This window comes from Rhinolophus sinicus, linkage group LG03 (assembly GCF_036562045.2).
Source record: "Rhinolophus sinicus isolate RSC01 linkage group LG03, ASM3656204v1, whole genome shotgun sequence".
NCBI lineage: Eukaryota > Metazoa > Chordata > Mammalia > Chiroptera > Rhinolophidae > Rhinolophus > Rhinolophus sinicus.
The window spans coordinates 115980520-115999536 of record NC_133753.1 but is presented as its reverse complement, the minus strand read 5'-3'; the positions used below and the strand labels follow the sequence as shown (position 1 = coordinate 115999536).

Here is a 19017-nt window from a genome sequence, read left to right as displayed (position 1 = left end):
GTACACTAAATAAAATCTCTTTGGGGTAATTTTGTTCATTATAGTATCCCCAGGGCCTGGCACTGGTGCTAAATATATGTCTGAGGTATGGATGGATGAATGACTGTGTGAAAAGGTGAAAGGAAGCCTTGCTTCTTTGTGGTTTGTGTTATGATTGAGGTACGGGACATATTTTCTGTTCATTTGGTTTGTCACCTTGATCCTTCAGTTATGTCCTCTTTTAGCTGCACCATCAATGTCTCCCAATGGGGTCATTACCTTCATCATACAAACATTCTCTAATTATCTCCTAGTTTAAAAAAAAAAAAAGCAAACAATAACCCTTCTAGTGCTTCCACCCTGATTCTCTGCTGTTTCCTTTTCCCTGAGTCCCTGATTTACAGCCAACCTCTTTAAAAAGATAAGGGAACCTCCCCACTTCTACCCTTCCACCTCTCGGTCACCGTAAGTATCTCTAGTGTGATCTCTCTAGGAATTGTCACAACTTCCGAGTTGTCAAATTCATTGACACTGATATTCTCACCTTTCTTGGCCTCTTCCGCCTTTCTGGAAACATTCTCCTCTCTTGGCTTTGTGATACCACCTCTCCTCATTTTCCTTCTGATAGCTGATATCTTCTTAGTTTCCTTTGCAGTTCCTCCTCCTTCTCTACTTGACCTTTCAATATCCCAGTGGACCCTCTCGCCGCTCAGTTTCTGAGTCTCTCTGGGTGGATGTTTCATCCAATCTCGTGCCTTCAAATGCCACCTACCTGCTCCTGCTTCTCCCGTCAGCACTCCAGCTTTAATGTCCTCCTTGATGCTTCCATGAGCTGTGTCCTGGAATTCTTCAGGGGAAGTCTTCAATCCTCCTCCCCAACACGTTCCTCCTCAGACTCCCCTTTGGTAAAGGCTCTCAGTTTTCTGACATCCCTACTTGGTGGCTGAAGCCAGCATTCCTGTCCCTCATACTCCACATCAGCCTGCCACCAGGACCCGAGTCGTCTGCTCTCAAAGTAAGTTCCCATCAATCCACTTCTCTCCATCTCAACCAGCCCAGATAATCCAGGCCAGGCCACTTCTGTGTGTGATCTGGGTTAATGGCCAGGAACCAGTCTCACTTCTATCTTCACCACCAATCTGGCCCACTCTCATTTCCCCACAGAGTGGGCAGAAGGATATATGTTATAATGTAAAGCAGATCATTTCACTTCTCTGTGAGATCCCCTCCAGGGATACTCCATGTCAATTAAAATGTAAACCAAATTCTTTGTTGTGGCCAATAAAACTCCCCAATGAGCTGGCCCCTGACGACCTCCCCCAACTTCATCTTCCATCACTTTCACCCTGGCTCACTCTGCTGCAGATATAAGAGCTTTGGAACCGGCCAGATTCTCTCCTGCTGTAGGCATTTGAGAATGTGCTTTTTTCTATCCAAATAGTCACAAAATTATCTTTTCTCTTGTATTTCCCCCCAGATCCTCATATAAACGGCTTTTTGTTTCCCAGTTCTTAGCTAAAATGTCACCTCCATGGTGTCACTTCTCAGCCATTCTCTATTCCAATACCCGACTTGTTCCTTCAGAGCACTTTGCAATTTCATATTCATCTTATACTTGCTTTACTGTCTGGTTCCCCCATGAGGACATGGATTATGTCTGCTTCATTCACCTCTGCACCCCTAGAACCATGTGCACAGAAGGAAGGCATTCAACAAATGTTTGTTGAATGAACAAACCCTGTAAGAGCATTTCAGCATCTTGCCAATTACTTGAACACTTCTGAACAAGCTTTATTATGTACCTGTATCTCTTGCTTACATTAGAAAGAGATTGCCACCTTTAACCAGTTGAAGGAATTGGCAGCTGAAAGAACAAATTCTCAGTGATAAGATGAACCAAGTTTAGGCTGATGCCACTAAAGATTAACAAAGCAGGGGAATTCTTCCATTCAATTGTTTTTAAGAAAAAAATGTTATCAAAAACTGTTTTCCTAACTCTTCTCCCACACAAAAGCTTCAAAGTCAGTGGTTGCCAAAACATAGGCAGAGAGCACAGTTTGGAATTTAGGTAAAAATGAATCTGAAATGAGTATAACCAGCTTTTCCTACTGGTTTCTGGAATCCATTGCCTACTTGTGACGCAAATAGCGAAAATGTGTATTCATGGTTAGGAAATAATTTTAATTTTCATTAAAAAGGTCCTGCAGTGTTATGGAAAGAAAGTTGGAGTCAGGGAACCTTGGTCCTGATTCAGCAGTCAGTATGCTTTGTAATTTCCCATATAACACTTAAAATTCCCTAAGTTCTCATTTATTTTCAAGGGAGAATATATGAGAACTGCCCATCCATCCTCCAGTTTTTGTGAAAACCTCAAAGAACATCTTACACTTGCCTTGTACTCAGAAACAGAAGACAGCTTTCCAGAAATATATTGTATTAGCATTTCTAAAGTGTTAAATGGAGGACATGTTAGGAGAATTCAATGAAGAAACATGGCTTTGAGGGAGGCTTAAACTACATGTAGGTCTTCTTTCCATTGGTTATCCTCATGCCTGAGAAGTGTACCCTGAGCTGCCCCAGGAGACAGAGGCAGAGTGGCTCCATGTGCATTTATGCTGGGAGGAGCTTCTCTGCACTCGGCTTTCTTCAGCTGCACCTGCCCTGTTCTCCCTGCAGCCTTGTAACAGAGAGGCCCTGCTGGGGTTCGAGCAGGGGTTGGAGTGGGCCTGCTGAGAGGGAAGAGTTGACTGCAGGCCGGCACTGGTTCATCTTCCCATTTCTCCTCCCCTTGAGCCTTTAAAGTGCATCCCTCTCAAAATGGGACCAGGTTTCACCGACTTACCAGTTTGTTTCTCATAGAAAATAGAATTAACTTGTAGCACAAAAAGAAAAAACAAACAAACAAACTGTAGGGAAACACTCTTGTACCCTAAAGACATACCCTTTTATCTTTCTCTTCTTGGTGTCTAAAGCTGTATTTCGAATGAGGATACATAACTCCATATTTAGAAGTTAAAAGTAACAGGCATTTTTGGAGCCATCAGTTGGAGGTGGGGAGCAGAGGGCAGAGGGCAGAGCTTTTCCACCACCCCTGCCCCCATACACACTTTTTTTCCATCTCCCCCTTGTTCTCTCTTAACCAAGAAGCAGTAACTTGTTCTTTGTCTTTGACTCTAGATCAACACTGTAAAACATCGCCACCTTCAGTTCAAACTAGTAAGTGTGTTTCTACACTTTCCCAACACCAACTGAGCTTGCTAACACTTTCCAGAAAACACACTGAGAAAGTTATCCCCTATTTCTGTGTGTCTCTGCTCGATGAGCCTCATCACCTTCCCTTGATGTGTATCACTTTCTACAATTCAACACAAAGAGGGAGAAAAAGAAAGAAAGGAAACCTAGTAAATGGGCCTAGAGTCAGTACAAGACCTAATCCACGTAAAAGGTTCTTGCTAATGTCAAAGTGAAGGTCAGCATACTTTTTAGATGATGGAATAACTCTGGAGCCATGTGCTTTCTTCAGACCCACCAGTTGTTATTCTACGTGAACTGTACTTTTGAAGTCCAAATGTTTAAAATTGTCAAAATATTGAATCTGATTTCATGATCGAACATGCTGTTGGGTGAAGAAGTATCTTTTCTATCCAGGGTAGTAGGGGCTTGAGTATTTCTGAGTTTTTGCAGACCACAGAAATGGGCACAGATGGAGAACAGAGTTACATGAGCAGGTCTTGACAATTCTGGACCGAGCTGGGAATAGTGAAACGTGAATCTGACACTTGCAACAGCTGCTTGATACCAGTAATCACTTAAAGGCAGGAAATTTAGAACCAAATTGATGAATCTTTTCCAGTAGTATTTTAGAATCTTATTGTGAATAAACCATTAATTGATTTTTTTATAATACAGTAGTGAAGTCCTCTGTACTTCCCCTGTAGCCTCACAAGACTCTCAATAAAGGGTCTGTGGCATCAATGAAAGAGATGAGCGAGCAACCCCAATGGGAACATTCCAGAAATATGCACTCCTCACACATGTTTGTTCTTCCCAATATAATGGCCTGAACACAGTTCTTCAAATCCAGGGTTCACTCAGCCCTTTCTTGGATGAGGTGACAGTCTAGGACGATACAGAAGAGCATCCAGCAGGCAGCCCTCACTCAGACTCCATATTCTTCTTCCTGTCGTCATGAGATGGTGTAAGTCACCTGTCACCACTTCTTGTAGAGCCTGAGGGGTTTGCAATAAGTGGGCCCACTGCAGATTTCAGTTTACAATGGGTTCAGGAAACTCATGACTCTATCCTAGCACTCCTAATCTTTCATTATGTCCCTCCCTTAGGTGTAAAACCAGAAGGAAATGGAATGTTGGAGAATTTAGAAAGTATGTCCTTGAAGGTCCCAGGTTTCCTGCAGCTATAGATGTGCAGTGTATTGTGTACATTTTAAGACAATTACAGTTAAAGCTGACCATTTTTTTCCTCGTAGACTACAGTATTCATTTAACTTTTAACAGTCTACAGTAGGGAAACACTATTTTATCCTAAAGGCATACCCCTTTTCTTTCTCTTCTTGATGTCTAAAACTCATTTTCAAATTTGAACATATAATTCCACATTTAGACGTTAAGTAAATAGGCATTTTGGGAGCCAACACTGACATTCAGTCTTGAAAACTGGACCCACCGTTGACAAAAGCAAACTGTACATTATCTTCCTAAGAAAATACTAATTTATCAGTCCCAAGAGCCAAAGAGTTGTTCTGTGTCAGCAATCAACTTAGTCTCATAATTATAAATTTCTAAGGATCTGTTGAAAGACATGGATCCAGAAGAATTATAGTGTTTCATAGTGAATCACTCAGAATAAAGAGCCCTGTTATTTGCAGACATTCCGTACAGTCATAGAAATTTAGAGGTGGCTCAGGTCTCAGCAATCATGTAGTCCAAACCCTTTATTTTACAGATGAAGAAATCGAGACTTAGAACTTGTAAGAAATGTATGAAGATACTTCAATATGCAGCACATCTAAATGTCTGAATATCTTCAATCACTTACCAACACCATTTTTGAAATAGTCAACACAATTAGTGTGCTCAAAATGTGGCAAGAGTTACTCTTTGTGACAAGACTCATATTTATTTACTATACTTTGCATTTTTGGTGTAACATATTCCTTTCTTCCTCTTTCTTCCCTCCCTGCCTCCCTCCTTCCTTCCTTCTTCCTCTTCCTTCCTCTCTCTTCCTTTTATTCATTCATTAAAAGATTTAGCCACTGAGCCCCAATATCTGTGAGAGGCTGTGCTACACAGAGGGATGGTTATAAACACAAGAAGGTTTACAGCAATCTTTGCCCTTGAGGAATTCTCAAGAGAGAAGGTGGATTTTTCTTGCGAATAGTTGCAACAGCACTTTAGAAATGCCCCCCTCTAGCCAGGTATGGCCAAATAGTATCAGGACACTGAGAAGCAAGGCACAACAATTCTCCCGGAGAGTCAGAGGAAGTGCACCAAGGAAGTGACACATGAGGGGAATCTTGTCAGATGAGCCTGCATTTCAGACAGAGAAGGCAGCAAGGGCATTCTCAGAGAGGGGGAATTTCCCCAAAGGCAGGAGCAATGAAGAAACAGCATAGTGTATCCAAAAAGGGTGAGGTTAGCAATGGAAGTGCAGGAAAAAATTAGTGATGTGGGAATGATGGTGCTGAAATGAGAAGATAATCAGAAGATAAATAAAAGAAATACCACATACTATGCTAAAGAATTTAGCTAATATCTAGAAAGCCAGTGTTTCCCAAAACTTAGTAATTCAAGTGTTATTTCCACAGTGTGTGTTATATCCAACATGTAACTGTGTTATTTTTACTTTACCTGTATACCACTGGTACGGTTGTTTATTTAACATATTTGTCTAAAGTAATTTACTTTTAAATACTTGTTTTTGAAAGAAAATTCATGTCAGTGTTGTAAATAGAAAACCAGTGTCAGTTGCAATAGTTCCAAGGTCATTGTTAAAATGAATGTGATGAAATTAAAATATTCCTGTTAACTCTTTACCTATGAAAGTATCTGAGCCAATGGCCAGTGGTCTCGTTATTGTAAACAGAGATGATAAATTTTGGAGAGGAGTTAAAGTCATTGTAACACCAAATTGTAACACCATTCTAACACTTAAATTAATGAGGAGGAAGAAAGAGAGTTGAGAAGTGTATAACATCCTCATTCTCTCAGTCAGGGGTATTTAGCATGGTTCCTGTGTGCCATCTTAAATACTGCATAGATATGCATTCCACGTAGAAGGGAAATACTCTTTTAGGCAGTCAGGGCCACCTGGGGTTTTTGAGCTAAGAAATAACAAAATCAGACTTACCTGAAAAGGGATAACTCAGGACTGGAAAGAAGACCAAAGAAGTAGGTAGACCCTTGCAGAGGCTGTGGGAGGGGCCCAGTGTGGTCCAGTCAATGTAACAGGATGAAGCAAAGGGATTTGAGAGAGATTTAGGATCAGGCCACAGCAGGACTTGATTCCTGAGGAATGAGGGGCAGGGGTCAAGAAAAGGGAAGGGTTAGCTTGCCTTGGAGATGGATTGCTTGGGAGACTGTGTAAGTGGTCATGTGATCCAGGCCAGGTTTACTGGGAATGAGGAATACATTTAAGGAAGACAGAGGTGTGTGTGTGTGTGTGTGTGTGTGTGTGTGTGTGTTAGATGAGCAGGGGAAGGAGACAAAGTAGGCATGGGTGGAGAGGGATAAGACCCCTGTATCAAAACATGCTGCCTGTCACAAATACTTGCACATCCTAGGCTCGCATTAAATGCTTGTTGAATCAATGGTGAAGTATGGATGGTCAGCAGGCAATTGGAAATACCTTACTGGTGATCAGAGACATGACAAATGCTAGTTAGACTGGAAGAGATAATTATTGCCTATAAATCAGCCTCCGATACATTTCCATTTACCTGACCATTTTAGGAAATTTGTGACATAATTAGGCAAACAGGTTTAAGGTATGTCAGACATATTTGCTTTTTTGTATGTTAAAAATGAATCCATTAAACCAAAAGTCATTAAGAACTTGATTATGTAAAGTATTTTTCTGGATGCTTTGAGGGATAGAAAGATAAATTAGACACAGACCCTGTTCTTACAGAGCTTCCAAACATCTAATAAGATAACAGATAAAATTTTCAGGGATTTAAATTTTGTTTACATGTGAAGTATTTATTCATGATTTCCAGAAAATAAATGTAAACTCAAAATCTTCCTAGTAACCATAGTTAGTCTGAATTTTGTTTCCATATATTATAAAAAATTTGTTATGGTGTTGGGATACAGCAACAGTATAAGTGAAATTTTTGGTAGACTGAACAAATTTAGAAGTGAAAATCTTGCTAATTATTAATGGCCTGTTTTCTTGTGTGTGCTTAAAACACCCATTTGCCCAGCTTAGAAGAAATAAACTAACTGAATTTTGTCTTTTCTACATACATAAAATTGCCTTTCTCAGATGAGTACATGATATAGTACTAAATTGGGGCATTTTCATGAAAACCTGTTAAATAATCCATTTCGCACCACTGGGATTTTTTCCCCAGTGGTCAAGATGCAGATTAGAAACCACTTTCTAGAAACCACAGACTAGATTTCCCTTTCAGTCTAAAAAAGACTCATAGGTTTGAATAAGGGGAAGGACAACAAGCCTAATGTTGATGCCCCTTCTTCAGTTTCTAGACCCTTCTGTGGAAAGAAGTGTTTTCATAAGACTCAGACAGAATTCATTTCCATAGAGCATTCTTAATGGCTCCTGTCAGAACAAAACAGCTGGGAAACATATGGTATCCATTTCCCTGTATCACTTGGAAAAAATTTCACATGTAAATAAAGCCAACATAAAAGAGGAGCCCTTTGAACCCACGACCTTATACAATACATAAATATATTGGTACAATGCACTCGTTGTATTGGCCCACTAAGTTTTGTGGCTTTAAAAGTTCTTTATGGTATCCTGCGATGCACATTTTCAAGGAGTTCCAAAGAAATGAAAGTAATTGGCAAAAATATTAGCAAACACCACACCTAATAATAAGTATGTATCTCAGAAATATCAAGGAAAAAAAATACACATACATAGCTATATTTGAAGCTTTTCATAAAATTGATGGACAAAATTAAAGGCGTATTTACACATTATAAACTCTATGTCCATTATCTCTGTGCTGTTTTAAATAAGTCAGTAACCATGTGTTCTTGAAAGGAAGAGCAAAAGGCTTGGCAGAAATTTCTGGCAGACATTAGTTTTTCATAGCTCTACATTTTGAGGGAGAAAAGGACATATAAAGGGTAGAAAAACTTTTAGATTTATAATGGACCAACTGGAATTAGTCTTTGCCTTTGCATATTTACATTTCATAAATAACTGTAGAAAGTCCCACTCTTATTGGTAATTATCAGTCCTCTGAGTTTATTAACAGAACTTTTGTCCTCTGTGAAATTCAGCTGTAAATCCCTCAGAAGGATGTGCTCTGGTCATTTAAAAAGAGATTAATGTGTTATGCAAAGTGAGATTCAAATTCAAATACAAGCGTTTGTTAATTGTCTGCTCTGTGCCAAGTACTGTGTGCAACTAAAAAGTAGAGCCAATAAAAGGGAAGAGAAGCAGCAGCTTAAGAGCATCTAGATACCTACTTTCCTTTCTGGAACATTCCCTGTTAATACCTGTTCCTTACTGGACAGAATCCAAGCCTCCCCTCACAGCTCATAGTATTTTCTTCTTAGATTCTAAAATTCCAGAGCTAGAAAGGCCTCAGAGGAGGACAGTTTAGTGCAAACCCTCTGAATCGCCTGCAAAATGGAGGTCCATTTTGGAGAAAGAACCCACCGACAGTTATATGGCAAACAGGCTCAGAACCTTCACTCTCTCCTCCTCAGCTTGATTCCAAAACTTCTCTGAATCCTTGTGGAATATATCCTAGCAGGAGGGAGAATGACCAGTGGTCTAAATTTGGGGAACTTTTAATAACTTGTATGCCACCTTCACCCAAAAAAATCAGTGGTTGCCAGGGACTCTTGCAGAAGTTACAGACCTGCATATACCCCGTCTCATGTTCTGTTAGTCTTTGGTTGTGCCCAATAGTAAAGAACAGACACAAAAACATGCTTTGGGTTAAATACTTCCCACCTGCTGTTGTTCCAGGAAGAGGATAGATAGATGAGAGGTTCCTAGTTGGAGGGCATGTCCTGAAACCTCACCCTTTTGATGGAGGATGGTGTAAACTAAGTGGAAGGGGAGTAGGGATCCATAAATCACTGGCCTACAAATTTCCAGGGGTGCTGGGTCATCTGTCATCTCATCAGGGGAGTGTCCCAGAGAGGAAGCGGGATCATCATGGCTGAGGAGACTGGTTGCTCCACCGTCCTGCGCCGACAGGACAGGGAGCCTTTCATATGAGGCTAACTGAGAGAGGGGGTGGTTCTTATCTTTCACCTCCAGATGTGTTGCTGTTTCACTTTACACTCCATCTCAACCAGACACTTACTCAAGTGCAAAATGCAAACCATACAATGTTTATCTAAGCTTTGCAGAGAAATGAGAAAAGAAAAAAAAACACAGAAACTAGTCTGCCTACCTCACCCTCCCTTTGCAACTTCCTTCTTCTCCTGTTTGTTTCCAGCTTTTCAAACAATGGAGGGCATCACTGAATCTTAAAGAGCATGTTCTGTTGTGAGGTGTCAGTGTATTATGTTTCTGTGTCATCTGCCAGAAAACACCATGAAATGTCCCTGAACCATGACTGACTGGGATACCTCGTCTAGGGTGGGATGAACTCAACCATGGCTTATCTCCCATGGTCCACTCAGCTCCTGATCACTCCTTCCCTTTCTGTTCTTTCCCTAATCCATCTAAGTCACCTAGTGAATCACCCAATAGATCGTAGTTTGTTTGCCCAATACTAAACACTTACCCCTTTATATGGGACTTCTTAAGCTTTAGGGGTGTACGTATGCGTGTGTATGGGTGCGTGCGTGGGTGACCGTGTGTGCATCCATCCCTTCTCTCCCTAAATTAGTTTGGAAGTGTGTTGAACACAAAGCATCCTATCCTCCAATTCTGTTTTTCTGGGTGGTGACAGGTATCGAAATGTTGCCAGGAAGGTGTAACTATCCAGGGAATAAACCTAAATATCTGCCCGGGTTTGTTTTCTTTAGTATCTACTTTCACCATTGCTGCAACTTTAATTAATTTTGAGCCAATATATCAGAACTTCCTTTTATCTTTCACTGTTTTCCAATGGTAAGTATGAACTGTTTGTTTCATGATAGACATTCTAAAGCGTTCCCTTACACAAGGGCTTACTTTGAGCATAACTTGAGTTGATCATGTCTGTCCGAATGGCCAAGATATTTCCAGTTTTTTGATTTAATAGTCTCCTCTTTTAATTTATTTTAAAACAGTTTCTAGCTCTAGCTGGAACTGCAGCGTCTCAACTCTTATTAGCAACACGCACAAGCCCACAGGAATCGCTGATGTGTACAGTAAGTTCCGTCCAGTGAAGCGAGTTTCACCACTGAAACATCAGCCAGAGACTCTAGACAACAATGAAAGTGATGACCAAAAGAACCAGAAGGCGGAGTACCAGAAAGGAGGTGATTCTGCCCCAGGCCCTCAACCTGAGGAGCTCAGCCCCGGAGACGGCGATGGAGAGGGCGGCCCTCAAAGTAAGGTCCCAGAGTCCAGCACATTCCTGGGCGAACTAGAGCATTACGACCTCGACATGGATGAGATTTTGGACGTGCCTTACATTAAATCCAGTCAACCACTTGCCTCTTTTACCAAGGTGACTTCAGAAAAAAGAATTGTGGGTTTATGCACGACCATCAACGGCCTTTCTGGCAAAGCCTGCTCTACAGGAAGTGCTGAGAACTCGCCATCCAGCATGACACCATTTTGTGTTCTTTCTCCTGTGAAAAGCCCTCACTTGAGAAAAGCGTCATCTGTTCTGCGGGACCAGCAAAAGCTCTCCACTGAGGATTCAGAGAGCTCTCCTCCCCTGGTTAAATGTGGGTCTGCATATGAGCCTGAAAGCCAGAGTAAGGACTTTCTCACCAAGACGTGTAGTGACCCTCATAGTCGAAAAGTTGAGAAGCCAGTGCCAGACTGCCAGCTCAGGGCCTTGCATCTACCGTCCTCAGCAACAGAGCCCAAACTAGAAGAGCAGATCGGTGGCATGAACTGGACCAGCTCCCAAGGCCCAGAAGAAAGGAGTGAGTATCAGAAAAAAGTGAAAAGCATCTTGAACATCGTGAAAGAAGGACAAATATCTCTGCTGGTAAGTATGATCTCATTCAGCATACGTGTGAGTGATTTGGAGCCTCCAGTTTTTATCCTTCACTCGCTTGTAACAGAATGATCATGCTGTTTAATGTTTACTTATGGATTTAGTTAGATGACTTGACTTTTGAGTTTTAAAACGGAAAGTTAGAAGGTTAATGCAGGGCAAGACAACTGGCTATAGAGTGTTATTTCACTTTAACTTTGCATGAATTCCGCCGGAATAAGGACGCTTAATCGAAAATAAAAACAAAACAGAAAAACCCAGTGTTTTCTTTAACTTGAATCTCAATGTCTTCCTCTTTGCTTTTCTAATGGCTTCCAATGCCCTCCCTCAGTTATTTGTGGGGATGTCAGTTCCTTGCTAATGGTGGACCTGCGAGATACATGAACAGAGGGTCTTCTGTTTTATCCTGATCATTATTCACAAGAGTTGGAGCCGGATGTCGGAAAGCATTTGCAGATAGAGGCTTACCCTAGAGCTTGATTGCCCTCTGACCCACATGGAGTTTCCACTAGCTCTGTATGTCTAGGAAGCATGAAGAGCTTTTCCAAAGACTCTGGACAGAGTAACATGATGTAACAAAAGTTTGCTCTGCTGAGGCTCAGCAAGCTGAACGGAAATCATACTCCATCTGCCTGCATTGTTCTTTTCTGGCTTTCAGACTTGGATCAAACAGTAGCAAGTCTGGGCTAATACTATGATGTTAATTCAAGTCTCATTCAGGAAAAGCATCACATCTTAGCAGTGTGATTCTACTTAGGGTAAAGCCATGCATAGATAAGTGCAATGTGCTTGGTCTGTTATGACAAATCTTATTATTATAATAGGATGATATGATTGAAAAATTTTACTTTAAAAAGTAGTATTTTTTTTCTCTCCTGAAAATGTCTTTTCCATTTCTCTTGGCTCTTCTCTATTTCTCTTTGGTTCATTCCTTTCTTATGACCTTCCCATGTCTTCATGTTTCCCAAATGATAACACTTTTCAGTTTACTGACAGACTTTATCAACCAGTTCATGCTCAAGGGATGAACTTCACTACAGGTGAGAAGAACAAATGCAGGTAGCCTCCTGATGCCCCCAGGAGTTTATTTGGGCATAAAAGTGTCTAAAGGTACCCGTGGGAGCACTACCCTGTTTCCCTGAAAATAAGACCTATCAGGACAATCAGCTCTAAGGCATCTTTTGGAGCAAAAATTAATATAAGACCTGGTCTTATTTTAATATAATATAATACCAGGTATAAAATAGTATAATATAATATAATATAATATAATATAATATAATATAATATAATACCCGGTCTTATATTAATTTGTGCTCCAAAAGACACATTAGAGCTGATTGTCCGGATAGGTCTTATTTTCAGGGAAACACGGTAGTAGCAGTTACAATGTAGCTTGTAGTCAAAGCCAATTCTCCATAGTTCAAGGCAAAGCAGATAGTTGAGACAAGTAGTTCATTCATTCAAAAAACCTACAACAGGGAACATAACATGGCCTGGCCTTCGCGACTTAGCAGCTGAGTAGAAGAGACAAGCAGGGAACCTGCCAGTCACCATAAATGTCATCATAGTTGTTTAGAAGCCAGTTGTTTAGAGTCTCCCCAAGCTTGCCGACCTATCCCGGTCACCATGTTTCACATGAATATAAGTCTCTTGAGCATTCACGTTCTAAATCATATTATAACAAAACAAAACAAAACAAAAAATGTAATGGAAAATCACTAGAATGAATAGCAAGGAATTCTTATCAGATTTCCACACGTGCTACCAGAGCTTCTGGAAGCTCATCTCTTCTTCCGTCCCAATCCCCAGAGCAAACCACCCCAGCATCTCATTCTGCTTTTCTGACTTAAGTTTTCTAATCTTGCTATTTGTACAGCCACACCTAGCTGCCGACAATCTAGACAAAATTCATGACGAAAGCGGAAACAATCTCTTACACATTGCTGCGTCGCAGGGCCACGCAGAATGTCTGCAGCACCTCACTTCTTTGATGGGAGAAGATTGCCTCAGTGAGCGAAACGCCGAGAAGTTGACTCCCGCCGGCCTGGCCATCAAGGTGACTGGTTGGGGGCTGGGCCCTCTACTGCTCAAAGTCAGATTTCCCATTTTTAAGATTCCTAGTGAGCTAAAGTATTGGAATGGAGAGAGAGAAGAGTGATATACCAAGCAAACAGCAAATGAGCATATTACATTTAAGAGAGTAATCATTTCAGTCACTAACTGCTTTGAGATTTTGAGACTGCATTCCAATTTATTGTGCAATGAGGGTAAGTTTCAAATCAGCTAATAAAGACAGAGGGAAAAATGATCTATTGTGGTTTTAAGAACTTTTGTTATTCATAGAGACTGCAATTTAGACTTTTGAACCACACCTGGATCTATTCGAGACTGTTTCATTTTTTCCTAATGTGAATATAATGAGCAAAACAAATGAGGACAAGGTGTATTTTAAGGGATGATAGCTCTCAGGAGTATTCCAGATAATGAAGTGGGCTTCTCATGGATCACATCTGAAGTTTAAATGTCTTCAGGATCAAGAGTAGTTTAGCATATAAGTGCTGAGTTTGAGTTTAGTTCTTACAGAGCACAGTATGCTATCTGTCAAAAACTATATAAATTAATGCCTAGTGGGATAAGTTAAAACCTAGAAAACGTGATACAGGAAAACCTGGTATTTTATAGCCCTGCAGTGAGTGCCTCTGTGAAAATATGTAACACATCACTAGAAGATTAGCTATTAAACTAAAATTACTTTTAAGGTCTTTGGCAATGTGGAATTCAGTTATATTTATTAAGAAGCTAGAAATGAGGTTCAGGGAATACATCTTGTGCTTCTGCATATGTACTTTGCTTTCCATAATAATGTCTTCTGAAAGCTGAATAATCATAATTTTTATAAATAGCATTATATTGAAATGTATTACAGGAACTTGCTAGTTAAAAAAATCTACTTGGGAATTCACTAAAGAATACATAACTTTTGAAAAACAAGCAATTACTATCTTACCCCTAATGTAAGCAACTCGAAATTTTTGAATCTTTATTTACCATTCAGGAAAGTTTTACATATTAAAACTTGTTTTCCCATTTTACTTAATTTTACTCAATGATAAGGTATTATTTCAAAGATAGTGTGAAAAATAAATTTTTGATAAGATAAGAAATCTACCACGCTGGTGGATATCATGTTCCTTTAGTTGTGAATGACACTATCTCCAATCAAAAGCTGACCTGCCGGCAGCCATCATGAAGAAAGAGAAATTAGATGTATAGTTGAGGTTCAGCATAGCTGAGTTCAACAATATGAACCGAATCCACTGGGTACTGTGTGAGGAGATGGTTATACAAATTTGAATGAGCTCCTTTTCTTAAGGAGCTGTAACCTAGTGGATAAGGCAGGTAAGTTATCAATAATTCAAGTGCAGGTGGCAAATTCAGGATCTAGTCCTATGTCAGAATCATGTGGGAAGCTAGGAGTTGGGTCTGTTCCTCAATGGGCATGTGTCTGTCAGTGATGAATAAAAAATTCTTGTGCCAATGAACATTGTGCCAATGAACATTGACCTTAAAACACCAAGTGTTTCAGGATTTATAAAATATTGTAACTTAATAATGTATAGTTTTCCTGACTAATGGTAGATTGTTGAATATATTCTACCTACCTAATTGGATAAAAAAATTATTCTTAGTTTATATGTCCTAGTACTGTTTTGATAGATTCAGAATCTTCAGAGTAGGAAGATATGCAAGAAACTTAGTGTTATTAAGCCAACTCTTGGTATAAACTGCTCTTGCGGTATCCATAGTAAGTGTTATTCATTGTTGAACTCCAGTGAGCATAGTAGTGCCATCATACAATCAGCTTGCAAACTTAGCACATTTTGTTTTATTTCTTTGTTTTAATGAAGAACCCATACACACCCATAAAACATAAAAGGTTTTATAGATTGGGCGTCTCAGCCTTTTCAGATTTCTGAATGATTTGAGATATGAAAGTGTTCTTCTGTTTCTTCATTTAACCTAGAATTTGCAAAAGCGGTAACTACAAGTATTTTACAAAAAGTGCCACCCCCTTTAGAAATCTGTCCTGATACATCTCCTATTTCAGTCCATTCAGTGTATTTTGATGGACATTAATGCACTTGAGAGAGTCCTAAGAAGCATCATTCCCCTGTTGTAGGACCTTGTTTTGAATACCAGTAACTGGCTGGTGGTGTTTCACCTCATTAAGCAGGTTCTGAGAGTGCTGCTGTCGTTAAAGACAAACAAACTTGTACAAATGAGCAGAAGTTGCTCAGATAATATGACTTGACTGACAGGAAGCAGAGTCAAAGATAGGGTATCAAATAAAAAGATTACCTGAGAAAAAGGACCTTTGAAGTCATACCCAGGCTTAAGAACGTCTCTCTCCCACTCTTAAACTTAAATGGAACGTAATAAATTCTTGCCAGTTACATGCAGAATTTATTGAGTGTTTCTAGGGGACACAACACTAGATACTGTAGAAGTTCAGGGCATTATTGAGTGCCCTTTGAGAACAGCTAAGCAAAATAATTACAAAGAAAGATAAGTGAAAGCACTCTTATTTTCTAAAACAGGGCCAGAAAAAGAAATTATTTTAGAAGCTAAGTGACTTGGAATGAAATAACCTTAGTTCCTTTTTTATTTCTCATTCAGTCCTTCTGATTAAGCGCTAAGAGAAAATGTTGGTCTGGTGAGAAAATTATTTCAAACACAACCTAGTGACATTCCTTTTTAACATACAATGAGTGACCCCAGGCTCTGAGACTTGAGCAGGCAAAAATCTCCCACTAGAATTTAGTAACATTTTTTCGTTTTCTTGGTATTTCTATTTATGGCAAGTGATACTGCTTTCAACCTCATAGTAGTGAGATACTTCTTTCTTCCCATCTAGAAGCATTCTACTTACTTAAGTGTTGCCTCCTTGAATAACTAGACCTAACAGACTTCTAACAAAATACTGTATGAAACACCAGCAGAGGTCTTCTCAAGTGCACATGGAACATTCTCCAGAATAGACCATATCTTAGGACATAAAACAGGTCTCAATAAATGTAAAATGATTGAAATCACACAAAGTCTGTCCTTCAACCATAATGGAATGCAGTTAGGAAGCAGAAACAGAAGGAAATTTGGGATATTCACAAGTATGTGGAATTAACTCACTCTACCATAATCATCGTATTGAAGAAATTACAAGGGACATTGAAAAACATTTGGAGATGCATGAAAATGCAACATACCAACATTTAAAGATGTCGCTAAAGCAGTGCTTACTGGGAAATTTATAGATGTAAATGCATATGTTAATAAAAAAAGAAAAAAGATCCCAAATCAATAGCCTAACCTTCTACCTTCAGAAACTAGAAATAAAGAAAAGCAAATTAAATTCAAAGCAAGTAGAAGAAGGAAATTTTAAAATTCAAGTGGAAATAAATGAAATAGAGACTAGAGAAACAATAAAGAAAAGCAACGAAAAGATCAAACAAATTAATAAACCTTTAGTTAGACCAAGGAAAAAAGAGAGAAGACTCAAATTACAAAAATCAGAAATGTTGCCTCATGTTACTGTGTTCTGTATAAATACCCATTTATATAAACTGTCTTGCCTAGTAGATGCTCAATATGGTTCCCTTTCCTTTCTTCATTCAGAGGGAATGAATCACGTTGTATCAGTGGTTTGTTTTGTTTTGTTTTAATCCTGGTAGAAAACACTTGGTATGTTCAAATTGTATGATTTAAGGAGAGTCTGTAATGAAGGATTTATACAAGAAAGGAGAGTGAGGGGGATATAGGGAGCCCACAAAGGGAAGTGCAGTGTCTGGGGATAACAACCAGAGTACACTTACCACCCCAGAGCCTGAAGGGGCTGGGGAAGGACATGAAATAGAGCTGAATAGAAGGACTGGCTGACTTTTTACCTTTGACTGGTAGAGGGACTCAGATGGTCAGTGGCAACCCCATGGTGGCGGCGGGAGTTGGGGGGTGGGGAGAAGGCAGGGGAGAGCCAGGAGCTGAGAGGACCTCAAACTCCTTCTCCTTTCCTGATCTCCTGCCATCATTCTCCATCAGCCAAACCCAGCAGGGAGCCAGCCGATACGTATCAGCCTCCCTCGCAGCAAGGAGGGCAAAGAAGGGAGAAGATAGATCTGAATGGGGCACCAGGAAGCTCTTCAACACACACGAGATCATGCTAGAGATTCCATGGACAGTTGGAAGTTGACTACTTGAAATTCCATAGGAGTAAATGAAGACTGAGCAGATGACCTCCTCTGTCTTATTTTCAGATCAGACTTCCCTGACTCCATGCCCGCAGTAGCTCTTTTCTCCTGTGCTAAGGTCCCACGTTGTGCAAACCAGGAAGGCAGTTGAATGTCTCATTTGTCTTATTGAGTAACTGTGAGAACACTGAGAGAGCACTCTGATAGCATCAGGTAACAAGTATTGTGTGTTTAGTAAGCTGACATGCTTCTCTCCTTTGATCTCCACAGTAACTTTCTGAGGTAGTTACAACTAACCCTGCTGTTTCACAGAAGAGAAAAATGAGTATCAGAGAGGTGAAGTAACTCCTTCAAGGTCTTGTAACTACTAAGTGGTAGATTAAGGACTTAAATCCATTTCACAGTCTGGGTCTTAATCGCTAGGTTATATATACGCGTATGTCACCATTGCCTCCCTGGTTTGTGCAATGTGGGATCTGGGCACCAGAGAAGACATCTACTGTTGGCACCGCGGGAAGGCTTCAGGGAAGTAGCATTGCAGCCAGTACGATAGGATTATTTCGTCTTTCTTTATTCTGGAATCCTAACATTTTAACTTCTCACAGGGAAAACGTCTATTCTAAGAGCTCATGGATAAACAAATTGGGATCTAGTCAGACGATGGAATACTTCTCAGCAATAGAAAGGAATAAACTGCTCCTATGAGCAGTCGCTTAGACAAATCTCAGAGGTATTATGCTGAATGAAAGAAGCCAGATTCAAAAGAGTGCATACTATATTTTATGGTGACAGTAATCATATCAGTGGTTGCCCAGGGCAAAGGCGAAGGGAATGGGAGCAAAGGGCTAGTAGAAATTTTTTTGGTGGGATGATGGAAATGATCTCTATCTTGATTGGAATTACAGTTACAAGCAAGTATGTACCCTACTTTGCCGTGTATAATTCACTCCCACGTATAATGTACACCCAAACTTTTTGGCTCAAACTTTCAGGGAAAAAACTATTTTGTTTTAATTTTTTGCATTCAAATTTTTATTTGTTTACATTTAGGTACTTATAAATAATTATAAAGGCATTTTAGCATTTATTTATTAAGATATTATGGTGTAAGAAATTTTATGTAACAAATAATTAAAAAACACAAGAATAGATACAAGGTACAAGAAATTTTATGTACCGGTAACAAATTTATGATATTTACGCATCAGAGAAGACCAAGAACTCTTCATTGTTGCAAATTCGTTGTAAATTCAACAAAACCGATTATCATATTCCAGGGTATTATTTTGCATATGGACCTCATTGTTGATTTCTACAGTTACACTTTTAACTCATAAGCATAAATAAAAGAATAAAAATATTTATATAGATACATAATTAGTACTGCCAATGTACAATGGCATCCTTATTTTTCCCTCATAAATTTGGGCAAAAAGGTGCACATTATACATGGCAAAAATA

At 39.7% G+C, this 19017-nt stretch overlaps 1 protein-coding gene across 8 annotated transcripts in view; it reads left to right on the top strand.

The window, feature by feature from the left end:
• The window catches only part of SNCAIP (synuclein alpha interacting protein), a 141407-nt gene that overhangs the window by 98128 nt on the left and 24262 nt on the right, over positions 1-19017 (top strand). For 7 of the 8 annotated variants that reach the window (XM_074328559.1, XM_074328558.1, XM_074328562.1 and 4 more), the window contains exons 4-5: positions 10428-11302; positions 13191-13370. In XM_074328559.1, coding sequence (XP_074184660.1) covers positions 10428-11302; positions 13191-13370 — 1055 coding nt within the window. The remainder of the gene's footprint in view (positions 1-10427; positions 11303-13190; positions 13371-19017) is intronic. The other variant, XM_074328564.1, reaches the window with a different exon arrangement.